The sequence below is a fragment of the Anomaloglossus baeobatrachus genome, chromosome 1 (genome assembly GCF_048569485.1).
Source record: "Anomaloglossus baeobatrachus isolate aAnoBae1 chromosome 1, aAnoBae1.hap1, whole genome shotgun sequence".
Lineage (NCBI taxonomy): Eukaryota > Metazoa > Chordata > Amphibia > Anura > Aromobatidae > Anomaloglossus > Anomaloglossus baeobatrachus.
Genome location: NC_134353.1, coordinates 686,321,451 through 686,339,602, shown reverse-complemented (window position 1 = coordinate 686,339,602; position 18,152 = coordinate 686,321,451). Strand labels below are relative to the sequence as shown.

The following is an 18,152-nucleotide window of genomic DNA, read 5'->3' as shown; positions in this document are numbered from 1 at the left end:
AGCAGCGGTCACTACAGACAGGGGTGCAATCTCTTCTGCAGGGCCAGTTGCATCCCTTGCGGCGCCTCATGCATTTCCTAGGGAAGATGGTGGCAGCCATGGAAGCAGTTCCCTTTGCGCAGTTTCATCTGCGCCCACTTCAATGGGACATTCTCCGCCAATGGGACGGGAAGTCAACGTCCCTGGACAGGAAAGTCTCGCTTTCCCAGACGGCCAAGGACTCTCTACAATGGTGGCTCCTTCCCACCTCATTATCTCAGGGAAGATCCTTCCTGCCCCCATCCTGGGCAGTAGTTACGACAGATGCGAGTCTGTCGGGGTGGGGAGCAGTGTTTCTCCACCACAGGGCTCAGGGGACGTGGACTCCGCAGGAGTCCACCCTTCAGATCAATGTTCTGGAAATCAGAGCAGTGTATCTTGCCCTACTGGCCTTCCAGCAGTGGCTGGAAGGAAAGCAGATCCGAATCCAATCGGACAACTCCACAGCGGTGGCATACATCAACCACCAAGGAGGGACGCGCAGTCGGCAAGCCTTCCAAGAAGTCCGGCGCATTCTAATGTGGGTGGAGGACAGAGCATCCACCATATCCGCGGTTCACATCCCAGGCGTAGAAAACTGGGAAGCAGACTTCCTCAGTCGCCAGGGCATGGACGCAGGGGAATGGTCCCTTCACCCGGACGTGTTTCAGGAAATCTGTCGCCGCTGGGGAGTGCCGGACGTCGACCTAATGGCATCCCGGCACAACAACAAGGTCCCGGCATTCATGGCGAGGTCGCGCGATCAAAGAGCTCTGGCGGCAGACGCCTTGGTTCAAGATTGGTCGCAGTTTCAGCTCCCTTACGTGTTTCCGCCTCTGGCGCTCTTGCCCAGAGTGCTACGCAAGATCAGATCCGAGTGCAGCCGCATCATACTCGTCGCTCCAAACTGGCCGAGGAGGTCGTGGTATCCGGATCTGTGGCATCTCACGATCGGTCGACCGTGGTCACTGCCAGACCGACCAGACTTACTGTCCCAAGGGCCGTTTTTCCATCAGAATTCTGCGGCCCTGAACCTGACTGTGTGGCCATTGAGTCCTGGATCCTAGCATCTGCAGGATTATCTCAAGGAGTGATTGCCACAATGAGACAAGCTAGAAAGTCGAATTCTGCTAAGATCTACCACAGAACGTGGAAGATTTTCTTATCCTGGTGCTCGGCCCAGGGAGTGTCTCCCTGGCCATTTGCATTACCCAAGTTTCTTTCTTTCCTGCAATCGGGGTTAGAAAAGGGCTTGTCGCTCAGCTCCCTTAAAGGGCAAGTTTCGGCACTATCCGTGTTTTTTCAGAAGCGTCTAGCACGTCTTCCTAAGGTGCGCACGTTCCTGCAGGGGGTCTGTCATATTGTGCCCCCGTACAAGCGACCGTTAGATCCATGGGATCTGAACAGGGTACTAGTTGCTCTCCAGAAGCCGCCCTTCGAGCCTCTGAAGGAAGTTTCCTTTTCTCGGCTGTCGCAGAAAGTGGCGTTTCTTGTTGCCATCACATCGCTTCGGCGAGTGTCTGAGCTGGCAGCTCTGTCATCCAAGGCTCCCTTCCTGGTGTTCCACCAGGACAAGGTTGTGCTGCGCCCCATTCCGGAGTTTCTTCCTAAGGTCGTATCCTCTTTTCATCTTAATCAGGATATTTCCTTGCCTTCTTTTTGCCCTCATCCGGTTCACCGGTATGAAAAGGACTTACGTTTGCTAGATCTGGTGAGAGCACTCAGAATCTACATTTCCCGCACGGCGCCCATACGCCGTTCCGATGCACTTTTTGTCCTTGTCGCTGGTCCGCGCAAGGGGTTGCAGGCTTCTAAAGCCACCCTGGCTCGATGGATCAAAGAACCAATTCTTGAAGCCTACCGTTCTGCGGGGCTTCCGGTTCCTTCAGGGCTAAAAGCCCACTCAACCAGAGCCGTGGGTGCGTCCTGGGCATTACGTCACCAGGCTTCGGCTCAACAGGTGTGCCAGGCAGCTACCTGGTCCAGTCTGCACACTTTCACCAAGCATTATCAGGTGCATACCTATGCTTCGGCGGATGCCAGCTTAGGTAGAAGAGTCCTGCAGGCGGCAGTGACACCCCCATAGGGGAGGGCTGTTTTGCAGCTCTAACATGAGGTATTTATTTACCCACCCAGGGACAGCTTTTGGACGTCCCAATCGTCTGGGTCTCCCAATAGAGCGCTGAAGAAGAAGGGAATTTTGTTACTTACCGTAAATTCCTTTTCTTCTAGCTCTTATTGGGAGACCCAGCACCCGCCCTGTTGTCCTTCGGGATGTTTTTTTGTTGTTTGCGGGTACACATGTTGTTCATGTTGAACGGTTTTTCAGTTCTCCGATGTTATTCGGAGTTAATTTGTTTAAACCAGTTATTGGCTTCCTCCTTCTTGCTTTGGCACTAAAACTGGAGAACCCGTGATACCACGGGGGGGTATAGCCAGAGGGGGAGGGGCCTTGCACTTTTAGTGTAGTGCTTTGTGTGGCCTCCAGAGGGCAGTAGCTATACCCCAATCGTCTGGGTCTCCCAATAAGAGCTAGAAGAAAAGGAATTTACGGTAAGTAACAAAATTCCCTTCTTTATCGCTCTTCTGCTCTGTTTCTGTGAATATCGCATTAGACTTCGTCATTTTGTTTTCCCGCATGCGTAGAATTCTGTTGCCATAAGCAACAAACACAAAAGTTTGAAAACATATATTAGATACATAAGGCTTTCATGCGATGTAACACTCGTTACCATAGAGACAAAAAAAATAAAGCCAAAGATTTATCAGCAGCCCCTTGTATTATACTAAAACCGTATTATACATTTAGTACTATGCTCAAGCAATTGTACCAGATGGTGTTTTTGGCAACAGCCTGAGAAATGCAAAATTCCAGCATGTATTATAATAAGAGGTGGTGTGCATTGCTAAATAATCTACTCCATGAATATTTGGAACTGCTTTAAAAATCTGCTGATTGCCATTGGTAACAGACCATGTGACAGTATCGTTGCCATTGGTAACAGACCATTGGGCAGGCTGGTTGCCATTGGTAACAGACCATTGGGCAGGCTGGTTGCCATTGGTAACAGACCATTGGGCAGGCTGGTTGCCATTGGTAACAGACCATTGGGCAGGCTGGTTGCTATTGGTAACAGACCATTGGGCAGGCTGATTGCCATTGGTAACAGACCCTGTGGTAGGCTGGCTAGATCTGTGATCTCCTCCTTACCGGGTACTCAGAACTGAATTTTCTAGCTGACTCTTATGGCGGTGTCTGTCTTTACCTTTTTAGATGTATTTGTGTCTTTATGAACGCAGTTATGGACTATTCTGCCAGCTATATTTGGTGCTATTAAGCCCAAGTATAAGGACATGCTGATCACCACCTCCATCAGAGTTGGATTCACCCTAATTCATAGTCTGACACCTCCTGATACACACAACCTTTCTCAACATGTCCGTGTCCAGTGAGGAGAGTGGTCTTGCTCTGAATGACTGTCAGGAAGATCTGAGAGAGGGTGATGGAGGGCCCCCTGGTCAATTGGTTGAGCCTTATAGGCCCTAACATGGATGACAGTGGTTGTTGTCATCAGTCGTTTGCTTCTTTAGCTAGACTATGACGGCAGAGTAGAAGCGGCCATTGACTGGCCAGTTACTATACACAGCGGTAGTCCAGCTGCTATTGCCCCCTTGTACATGGCATCAGCCGAATTAGATATGTTATAATGTAGCACGTTGTTATTCATGCTGCCTTTACTTTCTGCTTTCTACTGTCCTCCTTTCTGTTCCTTATGAAGTCGGCATGGTCTTGGCCAGCCGATGTGACGTGTCTGCAGTTCTCCGTGTTTCTTTCTTTTGCTGGTGATCTCCCTGGACAGGATGCCTTCTCATCCGTCCTGACATTTTAGCCTGTTGCGTTTTTAACCTACTTCAGGAGCTCAAACTGTTTGTGCCGTACAGAGCTATGTGGCGGACGCGCCAGTTTAAGGGTTGCAGAAACTGCACAGCGGAATTAGCCTCCAGTAATCCTCAGAGCCGAAGATTCGAGTGGGTTCCAGCTGTCATCCCCCAGAGTCTTCTAACAAAGCTAATGAGATGAGAAGTGTACAGCTGGTGGCAAACAAAATAAACCACAAGCCAAAGGCTGGCCTGCAGTGGTCCGCGCTCCCTGTGGGCTCCTGAAGGAGATTGCATGCTAACAAAGCCAGAAGGCTGTCTCCTTCCACACTATTGCTCATTTGCAGCTGTAATTGGGAGCTGCGCATTGTGTTTCCTACGCTGAATTCTGTCATGTATCATAGAATCGTCTTTTGTTTTTCTTCTGTTCTCTTCCAAACTGAACCTTCGCTTAGAAAGAAATGAAGTGAAGATTTTTCTGTGCTTGGAATAAGTGCTGCCCATTCCTATGTAAGTGACTGCAGTATTAATCTGGGGGTGAGACGGATCAGGTGGTTCAGCCAGTGACAATGTATTGTGTGAGATGGGTGTAACTGGTCTGCCCTGAAGAACTGCCGGAGGACTGCGGGTGCACAAGTAATGGAAGAAATCTGCCCACGTTTTTGCCACGAGTTCCTGGCAGCTCCATATCGAAATCTACATGTGAATTAGACTCACAGAATTGATGTGACTGACAGCTTAGAATCCGAACTGCACGGCTAATTTCGGCAAAGTGTAGATGAGATTTCTTGGCGCTCCTGGTATTACACTAGATATTCAGTACCGGAATCTGCGCAGAAAACCTATACTAAATATGCAACTTGTGAACTTGTACTGAGGGTTGGAAAATTACCAGCGCTGTGGATGGGATGGACCGATGCAGGGGACTTCACATCCACAGGTCAATTTAGGCCACGGACATCCATGCCGGATGAGTTTGGAAATGCAAAGACTGAAATCTTTGGAATAAATGTTACTTGTAATTTCTCAAATTGTCTCTCCAGTAAAGGAGACAAACTCTAGCACAGCGCCACCTATTGGAAGTAGCGATCCTAAAAGTCACAAGTGGATTTTCAATAATCCTTTGCAATATGACTCAGGATATATAAGCCAGATCAGAATCCCAATTTGCAGACACGGTGTTTCGGGGTGCTTGCCCCTCGTCAGTGCAAAGTATGGGGGTGTCTGATCTGGCTCATGAGAAAGCTATGTGGGGACCACGGGGGAATACTATTCTCCTTAAGGAGACTTTGCAAGCCAGTCTGGCTGCCAGGTAAGGGGACTTATAGCTGCAATGCCCCTCTGGGAAATATTCAAATTGTCTCTCCAGTAAAGGAGACAAACTCTAGCACAGCGCCACCTATTGGAAGTAGCGATCCTAAAAGTCACAAGTGGATTTTCAATAATCCTTTGCAATATGACTCAGGATATATAAGCCAGATCAGAATCCCAATTTGCAGACACGGTGTTTCGGGGTGCTTGCCCCTCGTCAGTGCAAAGTATGGGGGTGTCTGATCTGGCTCATGAGAAAGCTATGTGGGGACCACGGGGGAATACTATTCTCCTTAAGGAGACTTTGCAAGCCAGTCTGGCTGCCAGGTAAGGGGACTTATAGCTGCAATGCCCCTCTGGGAAATATTCAAATTGTCTCTCCAGTAAAGGAGACAAACTCTAGCACAGCGCCACCTATTGGAAGTAGCGATCCTAAAAGTCACAAGTGGATTTTCAATAATCCTTTGCAATATGACTCAGGATATATAAGCCAGATCAGAATCCCAATTTGCAGACACGGTGTTTCGGGGTGCTTGCCCCTCGTCAGTGCAAAGTATGGGGGTGTCTGATCTGGCTCATGAGAAAGCTATGTGGGGACCACGGGGGAATACTATTCTCCTTAAGGAGACTTTGCAAGCCAGTCTGGCTGCCAGGTAAGGGGACTTATAGCTGCAATGCCCCTCTGGGAAATATTCAAATTGTCTCTCCAGTAAAGGAGACAAACTCTAGCACAGCGCCACCTATTGGAAGTAGCGATCCTAAAAGTCACAAGTGGATTTTCAATAATCCTTTGCAATATGACTCAGGATATATAAGCCAGATCAGAATCCCAATTTGCAGACACGGTGTTTCGGGGTGCTTGCCCCTCGTCAGTGCAAAGTATGGGGGTGTCTGATCTGGCTCATGAGAAAGCTATGTGGGGACCACGGGGGAATACTATTCTCCTTAAGGAGACTTTGCAAGCCAGTCTGGCTGCCAGGTAAGGGGACTTATAGCTGCAATGCCCCTCTGGGAAATATTCAAATTGTCTCTCCAGTAAAGGAGACAAACTCTAGCACAGCGCCACCTATTGGAAGTAGCGATCCTAAAAGTCACAAGTGGATTTTCAATAATCCTTTGCAATATGACTCAGGATATATAAGCCAGATCAGAATCCCAATTTGCAGACACGGTGTTTCGGGGTGCTTGCCCCTCGTCAGTGCAAAGTATGGGGGTGTCTGATCTGGCTCATGAGAAAGCTATGTGGGGACCACGGGGGAATACTATTCTCCTTAAGGAGACTTTGCAAGCCAGTCTGGCTGCCAGGTAAGGGGACTTATAGCTGCAATGCCCCTCTGGGAAATATTCAAATTGTCTCTCCAGTAAAGGAGACAAACTCTAGCACAGCGCCACCTATTGGAAGTAGCGATCCTAAAAGTCACAAGTGGATTTTCAATAATTTTTTGCAATATGACTCAGGATATATAAGCCAGATCAGAATCCCAATTTGCAGACACGGTGTTTCGGGGTGCTTGCCCCTCGTCAGTGCAAAGTATGGGGGTGTCTGATCTGGCTCATGAGAAAGCTATGTGGGGACCACGGGGGAATACTATTCTCCTTAAGGAGACTTTGCAAGCCAGTCTGGCTGCCAGGTAAGGGGACTTATAGCTGCAATGCCCCTCTGGGAAATATTCAAATTGTCTCTCCAGTAAAGGAGACAAACTCTAGCACAGCGCCACCTATTGGAAGTAGCGATCCTAAAAGTCACAAGTGGATTTTCAATAATCCTTTGCAATATGACTCAGGATATATAAGCCAGATCAGAATCCCAATTTGCAGACACGGTGTTTCGGGGTGCTTGCCCCTCGTCAGTGCAAAGTATGGGGGTGTCTGATCTGGCTCATGAGAAAGCTATGTGGGGACCACGGGGGAATACTATTCTCCTTAAGGAGACTTTGCAAGCCAGTCTGGCTGCCAGGTAAGGGGACTTATAGCTGCAATGCCCCTCTGGGAAATATTCAAATTGTCTCTCCAGTAAAGGAGACAAACTCTAGCACAGCGCCACCTATTGGAAGTAGCGATCCTAAAAGTCACAAGTGGATTTTCAATAATCCTTTGCAATATGACTCAGGATATATAAGCCAGATCAGAATCCCAATTTGCAGACACGGTGTTTCGGGGTGCTTGCCCCTCGTCAGTGCAAAGTATGGGGGTGTCTGATCTGGCTCATGAGAAAGCTATGTGGGGACCACGGGGGAATACTATTCTCCTTAAGGAGACTTTGCAAGCCAGTCTGGTAATTTCTCAGCAGATATGTCAGGTGTCAACAAACCCTAAAGGGATGGAATCTGCAATATATTGGACATGTCGCGGTTTTTTTCTGCTATGTGGAGCTGGGGCTTTTAAACACATCTGCAAGTGTTCTGCCATTTGCTTTGTGTTTGTAGTCACTCAGAACCCTCAACTATAGGATTTATTTCACTGTGCGGACCTGGGATAAAGCCCTATATATATTATAGATGGCTGTCAGTCAAGCAATAGTTCAGACAGCGGCCATTTTGGACATCTCCCCTAAAAAAAGAATGCTCACATGTCCGACTGCTTAACGTATTTTCTGTGAGAGTTGCTGCCAGAAATCTGTCCATGGTTTGGCAATCTGAAATCGGACCAAACCCTTAAAGAGGACTAACCACCAAGATTTTCATACATAAACTAAAGCCAGTGCTATACTGGCGCTATCATGCTGATTCTATACATACCTTTACTTATGGGATCGGATATATACTTTCTGAAATATAGGCAAGTAAAGTTTGTGAAATTCACTGTTATTTGATTGAAAGTGCTACAGAATATCTAATAGTTGGATAGGATTTTGGTAGTTATTCCTGTCCCTGTCTGCTGCCTGTCCTTCTTCCCCCACCTGTTATTACAGAGGGAAGAGGGAGGGATGAAGGACAGGCAGTTAGACAGGGGCGGGAATAACTACCAAAACCCGACTCGCTTATCAGATATTCTGTAGCTGCTATCAATCAAATAGCAGTGCATTTCACAAACTTTACGTGCCTATATTTCAGAAGCTATACATCCGATATCACAACTAAAGGTATGTACAGAATCAGCATGTTAGCGCCAGTATATCACTGGCTTTAGATTATATAGGAATATCCTGATGGTCGGTCCTCTTTAACACCACCAACAGTCATTTGTGGGGACCCCATATATCGAACGTGCCGATATCTGCAGGTTCGTCCGATGTTAATCTAATAAGCCCCCCATACTTAAGGCTAGGCGTAAGTTGGGCACATGTGGCATGGATACAGGGATGGCAGGAGTATTTTTGATCCTGATAAGGATATATATATATTAATTAATATTTAGCGGTTACATTTTTACACTGTTTTGTGTTTGCAGGATTACAAAGCCGATGAAGATCCAGCAATATTTCAGTCATATAAAACAAGTCGGGGACCTCTGGGGCCAAATTGGAAGGTAAATTAGAAAATATATTGGGTTTCTCCACTTTTGTAAACAAAAATCGATTGGTAACCATAGCCCTATAGTAGTTTTGTGTGACAAAATTGTCCCATTGTTGCAACTTGCGACATCAGATGAATAACACTAGTAGGGATTTGGTGTGTGGTGCCCACCAATGAGCAAGCCATGGCACTGACTTATAAAAAATGTTGAATGCACATTTGTGGATAGTACCCATCACTGGCTATTATACACTGCGGCTTGGCCATGGTATTGGGGGGACTCCTTTGTATCTACATGGCTCTTCTTTAGAAAGTGAGCTATATACACCAGGATTACACTCTAGCACCTTGCATTACATTCGTCTGCCACCAGAGGGCATAGCACTAACTTGACTTTCCTTACATAGATTGTAATTATCCATAATTTGCTTTTTGGGGGTTTTAATCTCCCAAAATAATGTAGTACACTTTTCTCATTGTTTCCATATAATTGCTGTACAAAACCTTCAAGTAATATACGTCAGTCTGGCAGGTGATGAGTAGTTCATCTTAATACTTTTTGTATAGCAGCCATTTGAAAGGATGAAATAAAGAAAAAAAAATGTCTAATATGTTTTGATCCACAACTTTTTCAGAAAGAACTGGCAAACGCAAAGGAATGTCCACGAATGTGTGCTTACAAACTAGTCACAATTAAGTTTAGATGGTGGGGGCTTCAAAATAAAGTAGAACATTTTATTCAGAAGGTAAGACTCTCCAGAAGGATATGCATGTGTTTTTTTTTTTTTTTTAATTCTCAGAGGTTTTTTTTTGTCTTATAATTACGTTTCAGTTGTTATTAAATCTGGCGACTGTAGGGGTGCTAGATGGCGGACCCCCACCAATCCGATACTGATGAGCTATCTGCTGGATAGGTCATCAATATCATATGACCTAAAACCCCTTTAACTCCTATAATATACTTTTATCTCCATCACTACGCAAACATTTTAAATGTAAAATTTGATATTGGAGACTTCTGTTATGTGTAAGTGGAAACCACCATGACTGGTGTCATTGACTGTGTATGGAGTACATAATATAACACCACTGAGCAATACAATGCCAAAAAATCAGTAACTTGATGTTACCTTATCTGTCTATATATGGCCATACATCATTAAAAGCTGTGTTGGCCTCCCAACATCCTCAGACATGTGCATGCTCTTTTTGTCTGAGAATACCTGTGCTTTCAGCAGGAAAAGTGGAGTTATCTGACACTCCTTAGCAGTTGCATATCTACTGGGAAAGCAAAAGCATTGAGCTTTGTTCTTCAACATCCCTCCTTCCCTCTGATATCCTCTATCAGTCAGGAGTCAGGAGGCCGCCATTTTGTTTATACCAAAATTGTCTGAGCGCAATGATTATCTACAAGATATGGGAATTTTTAAGGGTTTAGTTAAAAAATGTAAGGTTATATTGGTTATTACTAGAGATGAGCGAAATCAAGGTGCAGTGTTTACCAAAAATACAGAGTTCAGGTTTGGAGTTTAGATGCTTTACGCATGCTGGCCACTCGCGCGAGCAGCTCTGTGCTCTGTGCTCTGTGCTCTGTGCTCTGTGCTCTGTGCTCTGTGCTCTGTGCTCTGTGCTCTGTGCTCTGTGCTCTGTGCTCTGTGCTCTGTGCGCCGCTTGCAGTGTTTGAATGGCTCTGAGGGTAACAACAGAGTTATCGGATATAGTGTGCTCTTGGATGGGTGCGACTCGGATACCCGAATATAATGTAAGTCAATGTGGAATGTAAGCATTTTTTCCAGAAGATTTCCCAGAGTCATGCCCATCCGAGTATCCAACTGTTCGTTACGAGTACCGAGCACACGAGCACGGTAGTGCTCACTCACCACTAGTTATAAGTTTATAGGTGTTGGGAATAAACCGTTAGGTGTTGTGGCAGATGTTTGGGCCACATTTCTGCATCCATCTGGAAGAACGGACAGTTTCAGATAAGAAACTGAATTAATTTCAACTCGATTCATACAGTTTATGGTCCCGTTAAGGGTTTGTCTAAGGGGTACTTTGCACGCTGCGACATCGCTAGCCGATTGTAGCGATGCCGAGCGAGATAGTCCCCGCCCCCGTCGCAGATGCGATATCTTGTGATAGCTGCCGTAGCGAACATTATCGCTATGGCAGCTTCACACGGACTTACCTGCCCTGCGACGTCGCTCTGGCCGGCGACCCGCGGCCAATAGAAGCGGAGGGGCGGCGATGACGTAAACATCCTGCCCCCCTCCTTCCTCATTGCAGGCGGGACGCACGTAAGGAGATGTTTCTCGCTCCTGCGGCTTCATACACAGCGATGTGTGCTGCCTGCTGGAACGAGGAACAACATCGTACCTGTCGCTGCAGCGAAATTATGGAAATAACCGACACTACACAGATCACCGATTTTCGACGCTTTTGCGATCGTTTATCGGTGCTTCTAGGCTTTACACGTTGCGACGTCTTTACCGGCGCCGGATGTGCGTAACTTTCGATTTGACACCGACGAGATCGCAGTAGCGATGTTGCAACGTGCAAAGTACCCCTTATGCCATTTTTAGAGGGATTCCGCCACAACTCCTGAACCAACTGCAGAAAACAGAACTGACAAACTGATTTCAAAATGATTACATTTTGCATTCAATACATTTTTTTATTTTTATATATATTTTTTTCTTTTAAGCAAGAAAAGCGAATATTCACAAACTTTCATCGTCAGTTGTTCTGCTGGATTGACAAATGGATTGACCTAACAATGGAAGACATCAGGCGAATGGAGGATGAAACACAGAAAGAGTTAGAAGCGGTGAGGATTTTGTATTTGAGTTTAAAAAAATATATTAAGTTTATAGTCTTCTTAATATATATTTTGTAAATGAAATAGATGATAATTTGTTGAGCAGTGGGGGTCTGACTGCTGGGACACATACCGATCGGCAGGACGTTTATCTCCATTTCAATGAAGCCATAGTGCGCATGAGCGACATGGGCTCCATTAATTCACAATGGGGTTGCCGAGCCCTATTCTCTGCTTTTTCCGGCAGCCCCATAAGGTCCCAATATGCCAACCAGTGCGGATTAAAGCGGTGCTACACCCACTGATCCAGCAAAGCTATCATCATCAAGTCACCCGTAATAACTTTTGTAACCGGACAACCCCTTTAATGGCGTGACATTAGCATTCTTTCAATGTAACCTCATACTAGATATATTTTTATTTGGACTTTCCATTAAAAAATATTGTTTTAGCGTCTCCAGCCTTTATATCTCACTGTATACAGCAGACTGCAGAAAGAGTGATTTGTGAATACTATTCATCTCTTTTGCTAAAGAATATTTTACGCTGACTAATAACTTGTTGAAGGTAGAACTTTGATTTTGTCATAAATCCTTTTTCGAAATTCATTCAGAAGAGACATAGGAGTTGCAATCAGACCAGCTCACTTACAGATTTCACGGATGATTTATTCTGCAGTCTGCTGTGTACAGCAGTACTTTGAAATCTTTGGCTTTCACAGCCTCTGTTTTTAACCCCTTTACAACATAAGACGTACATTTCCGTCTTGTGTCGTGCCCCTGGCTTTGCACACCTATCCCTGCAGATGATGGCTGAATTATTCAGCCATTATCTGCCTCTTAGAGCCGCGAATGAAGCAGAGCTATCCACTGGCTAACTACTGCTGTCAGTTTCTGACTTGCCAGTAGGGGGTGTCATTCTGTGCGTGTGGCTTGGTTACAGGGCATCGATGGGTTGCCATGACAGCTGAGGGTCTGCTGAAGACTCCTGTGCCTCTTATTACAATACTCCTGTGAAAGCCAGTGTTTACCTGGCGTTCCTAAGAAATCGTGATTTTAGCTATACATAGCAGTTCTAGTGCACTGGTATGTATAGCACAAATGAGTAGATGATCACAGTTTCAAGTCACTCAAGGGTACTCTGAAATACAGTAAAAAGTATATATGTATAAAATAAAAAGTTTTCAAAATCTGAAAACAGAAAGCTCCCCACAAGTTCAAATCACCCCCTTTAGCTCCATTAAAAATAACACTTAAAAAATACACATATTGGGTATCGCTGCGTTCGTTAAAGTCTTGTCTTTCAAAATATAAAATAAATTAATCCTATTGGTAAACAGCGCAACGAGAAAAAAATCAAAACACAAGAACTTTGTTTTTATGGCCACCACAACATTGCAATTGAATGCAATAAGAGACGATCAAAATAGATCTACCCCCAAATGGTATCAGTGGCCTTTTATTGGTTCCTTATTGAGGTCATGATTCGAGATTTTCTGTTATCCAGGATTCTGATGATATTGACAACCTCCTATTTTGACACAGGACAGAATAGAATGATGTATGTAAAGCGCAATGGAATTAATGGCGCTAATTAATGAATAAATATTATTAATAATAAAAGCACTACCCTCAAATCCATGGTTCTGTGCCTCGCCTTAAAAAGTAGACAAAACTTTACTTATTTGAAAACTTATTTGGAAATCTAAAGAACATTGTTTTTGTCAGTGAAATCTAACCCCTCCCCTTTTTTATGGTTTGCTGTGGATGAATGAGAACATTTGTTTCGGCTCAGGGGCAGCAAACCTATAAGTATGGTAAACTTGTGGTGCCTCCTTAGATGTGCCGATTTTTGGCTCATCGGTGTATCTTTGGCAAGGGACAGTCAAACTGTATACACTATACCCTATATTGGAGAATGATGGGGATAGTACAATTGGACACTCCTCCCTTACAGTAGCATGTTATTGGCGGCACATTTCCTGTATACATGGGGTAGAGAGCTGTCGGTAAAGTAAACAATCTGGTAATCACTTATAGAATGCACCAAAGTCTTGTTGTTTGAGTGATCAGATTGTTTATACCGACATAAATCATCGCTTTCAGCAGCACATCACTCAGTGTACACCGTGGGCCTGCAGGCCATGATATGCTGTTGTATGGGGCTGAATGATTGTATTAAAGGGGTTGTCCACTACTCTAACAACCCCTTCTCAATCACCATGTTTACCCCTATTAAAATAACACTTATACTCCCCTTTGTTGCTTGAGCTGTTCCAGCGCTGTCAGCACTCGCTCTCCCGGGACTCATGTGACTTTGTCACCCGAGCTCTGCGCCCAATCAGCACTGACTTCACTCTCCCAGCTTTCAGATGTAGCAAACATCAGTAGGAAGTTAGTGGCCCACCACAGCTCTGACTTCCTCCTGAGTTTAATTTGTTCAGACGTGGGGCGGGGGGAAGCCAAGGCTGACATAACAATGTCACGTGATCCCCAGGAGACTGAGTGCCGACGCTGCTGGAACAGCGCCAGCTATGGAGGCAACCCTTTTATGATAGTTCTTTTCCCTGTTCTCAGAGGCCTTTGTGTAACTGCTGCTTACATGTGTGGATAAAATACCTGTGGTGCATCCTGACTATTTTGTACAAATTTAGGCTAAGTTCTCATGATGAGGATTCGGTGAGCTCTTTTCTGCTGCGTATTTTTACTCCACAAAAGAACCCGCAATGTCTTACAGTTCCAGTCAAGTGTATGAGATTTATATAAATCTCACGTCCAATGACCTTTTTCATTTTTCTTACGCAACATAAACTGAACTATGCCAATTTCTCCTCTTAAATCCTGACATAGCAAAAGGAGACAAGAAACGCAGCATCAAAAACGCAATAAAAACCCATGTAAAAAAGCAGTCAAAAATGTGATGAACCGAATTTATGTATTAGGTACAGAAAATCTTAGGCCTCGTTCAGATATCCATTTTTCAGTGGGGGGTTTTTTTTGGGGGGGGGTGGTTCTTTACAGATTGGTATGTTTTCTATGTGGCTGTTCACATATCCATGTTTTTTGCCCGCACAAAAATCCCGTAGACGTGTTAATTTGTGAGCAGTCTATAGGTCCATGAGCATTTACAGGCACAAGTGTTAACACTGTAATGGATAGAAGACGCTTTGTCGTTATATATTTTTTTTTTATCAGTGATGAAAAACAGTCCAGAGAAAAATCCCTGATGTCTGAATGAGGCCTAGAGGACTGCCGTTGGTGGTCCATGTGAATGGGGGCTTTATGCCCAAATCTTCTGCAGTAGAAAGTCCCTGTGATGTAATGACTACGGGGGCATTTTCTAATGTACAGCATGTGCGTTATTCCGGGGAATTCCCTCCTTTATTAACCAGTGGGGGAGTTTTTTTCTACAGATTTCCAGGCAGAGTGTCTATACAGCATCACTATAGGGCTCATCATGTTTGGTGCCTTCTAGTGTTTTCTTGGTGGGCTCCTCATACACGGCGGTCTGTCTTCTGCCCTTCTATCTGTGCTCATTTTATTTTTCAATGATTTTACTTTAGATACGTAAGAAGGGTCCTGTGCGAGGTACATCTGCGGCAGACACCTAAACAAGCCAGGTCTAGTTACAGGGGCAGTATTGAGGTGTGTAAGTAGCAGGAACATAATAAGGTGGTGGTCCTATATTACATCATATGCCCCAAACTGCTTGGTCCAATCTTTTGCCCTCTCTATTGGCTGCACATTTCTATGTACTTTCTTCTATATCTTCTATATCTTCAGCTGACTTATCTGTTGCCTCATGGAAGTTAAAGGGAATCTGTCACCAGGTTTTTGCACTCATCTGAGCACAACATGATGTAGGGACAGAGACCCTAATTCCAGCAAAGACCACTTATGGGATTGTTGGTTGCAGTTTTGATAAAATCGCTGTTTTTATCTGCTACAGATTTCAGTTTTATTTCTGAATACTGAGCTCCTGTACAACCCCATCCACAGCAGTTATTCTGTGTACACTGCATAGGCAGAAAGCGTCCAATCTGTGGTAGGGGTGGGGTCATATCGAGCTTATTAATATGGAGAACCACAATGGAAGAAGGTTTACTAGTCCTCTAGTAAACGTTTAGTGATTTTATGAAAACTACAGCACTCAGCCGAATAAGTGACACATAGCTGAAATCAGGGTCTCTATCTGTACATTTTGCTGCTCAGTTTAGGTGGAAAAAGCTGGTGATAGATTCCCTTTAAAGAATGATATGGTGGTAGCAGTGGCTTGCTCGGGGGTGAAAAGGCTTCTTTTCTAGCACTGAGTTTCTTATAAAGGGGGATATAAAACTAATGAAGATGTCCCTAATGATCACACTGAATCATGTGGTTTTAATATTTTTCTTCTTTTTCTTTGTTGTTATTTTTTTTCACCATGCAGCTACGCAACCAAGGTCAAGTGAGAGGGACAAGTGCTGCCAATGACGATTGAAGCTGGACCTGACCAAACCGCATGCAGAATTGTCATTTACATCCGTGTTTATATACCTGTATGGATATAGCTATATAAACACTCTGAGCATAAACTACTTAAGTGTACTGTACCTGACATGAGCAAAAAAAATGTAAAGCCGGTGCACTGTACATGACTAGTTTACAAACCGATGAATGTCACTAGCATTGTAAGGCATGGACTCCTGACGGCCAGGCCATCACATCATTTTGCAGATCCTGTCCCACTTTCATTTCTTCTAGGTTAATGCCAGGCAAATAAATAAACTACAGATTTTTTTTAGTGCTGTATCCGATCTACCAGATAGTAATAAGCTGCGGCTTTAATATCTACGGGATTATTTTAGTGTCATGTAATGCTGGGCTTAGGATAAAGCTTTATCTGACATTTATTGGATGTGAGGAGGACCTCACCAAATATCTGAGGCACTGGTATACCCTACGTTCTCTTAGGGTAAGTGATGACTTCTCTCTACAATGCCCAGTAGGTCATATATGCTTATTTTTATATTAAACAGATTGAATTTGCCATTGCAGTGAACGGCTTTGGTTTCCTTGGTCTCTCCTAGCTGTTTACTGGGTTTGCTGATTTCCGTGCTTATTCTTCGGCAATGTCTGTCTTTTTGGGGTCTTGTTCAGTGTTTTTTTTTTTGTTCAAATGGAGCAGAATATGTGAAAACTACTGGTGAAATGTTGAGTATGCCGCACACTTTGTACCTAGGTGGTTTCGGTATACTGTTTCCCCAGTAGTTTTCTGGATGGCGTCTGGAATACATCAAACACATTCATTGGTATGTTCTTGCTTTCCGATTTCTCTCCCCTTAGTTTCCCCCCCTTTTTTGGAATGAGTCTTGCACACGCACATGAAACACGTTGCTCATTTCAGATGTTGCAGTTTGAGATCTATGCAAACTGTTTAATTTCTCCATTATTTATGCTTTCCAGTCCGAGGCTCTTCTACATGTCAAATGAATATTTAATTTAATATATAAAGTCATATAACTAGAGGTGTGAGAGAGTAACACAATGTTATACAGTTCAGTTGTAGATATATCTGCAATAGATTTTTGTAACGGAGCATGGTCAATGCTTAGTATTTGTTTGGCTTATTAAAATGAAATATTTTAGAAATGAAAGGAAAGATTTTTTTACAAAATGTTCAGCTAGAACTGCAACGTTAAACTCTCGTCGTCTGTGTTCACACTTGCCTTCACATGACACCTTTCTAGTACATGCCCCTCGTTCTCCCTGATTAGTCTAGAGCATTACATCTCCTATTATCATGATCCACGAATGATTTCCCTCCGGTGGGAATCACAGAGTCAAACACGAGGAAATGTTGCAGTGTCTTAGTCCAGATTTTAAAATTCAGGGGAACTTTTAATGAATGTAAAATGTCAAGAATTGCAGTCTGGTGTGTGAACAGTATGTCAAATAAGTGTAAGTAACTAATAAATTTGATCACCAAAAATGTCAGTTCTACAACCGAATAAAGACTCTTTATTTCAGATACTTCAAAATAACTGAAGCTTCCTATGTGTTCTGTTAAAGAGCTGGAAAAAGGACATAATTGTGTGATTGCTAAGTGTGAATGGAGTGTAAGTGAGGCTGTACAAGCACTCATATAGACAGTGAATGGAACAGTGGTCATGCTCTCTAAAGGTGCTGTCACACATAGCGACGACGACAACGACGTCGCTGCTAAGTCACCATTTTCTGTGACGTAGCAGCGACGTCCCGTCGCTGTCGCTGTGTGTGACATCCAGCAACGACCTGGCCCCTGCTGTGAGGTCGCCGCTCGTTGCTGAATGTCCTGCTTCATTTTTTGGATGTTGCTCTCCCGCTGTGAAGCACACATCGCTGTGTGTGACAGCGAGAGAGCGTCGAAATGAAGCGAGCAGGGAGCAGGAGCCGGCGTCTGGCAGCCTGCGGTAAGCTGTAACCACGGTAAACATCGGGTAACCAAGAAGCCCTTTCTTTGGTTACCCGATATTTACCTTAGTTACTAACGTCCGCCGCTCTCACGCTGCCACTGCCGGCTCCCTGCTCACGTAGCTGGAGTACACATCGGGTAATTAACCCGATGTGTACTCTGGCTAGGAGTGCAGGGAACAAGGAGCCGGCACTGGCAGCGTCAGAGCGGCGGACGCTAGTAACTAAGGTAAATATCAGGTA

At 44.6% G+C, this 18,152-nt stretch overlaps 1 protein-coding gene across 1 annotated transcript in view; it reads left to right on the top strand.

Annotated features, from left to right (window-relative positions):
* The window catches only part of PITPNB (phosphatidylinositol transfer protein beta), a 77,805-nt gene extending 60,305 nt beyond the window's left edge, over window positions 1-17,500 (top strand). Inside the window, exons 8-12 of the mRNA XM_075320104.1 lie at window positions 8,599-8,676; window positions 9,299-9,409; window positions 11,368-11,490; window positions 15,044-15,125; window positions 15,907-17,500. Coding sequence (XP_075176219.1) covers window positions 8,599-8,676; window positions 9,299-9,409; window positions 11,368-11,490; window positions 15,044-15,091 — 360 coding nt within the window. The 3' untranslated portion in view covers window positions 15,092-15,125; window positions 15,907-17,500. The remainder of the gene's footprint in view (window positions 1-8,598; window positions 8,677-9,298; window positions 9,410-11,367; window positions 11,491-15,043; window positions 15,126-15,906) is intronic.
* Window positions 17,501-18,152: the final 652 nt, after the last annotated feature.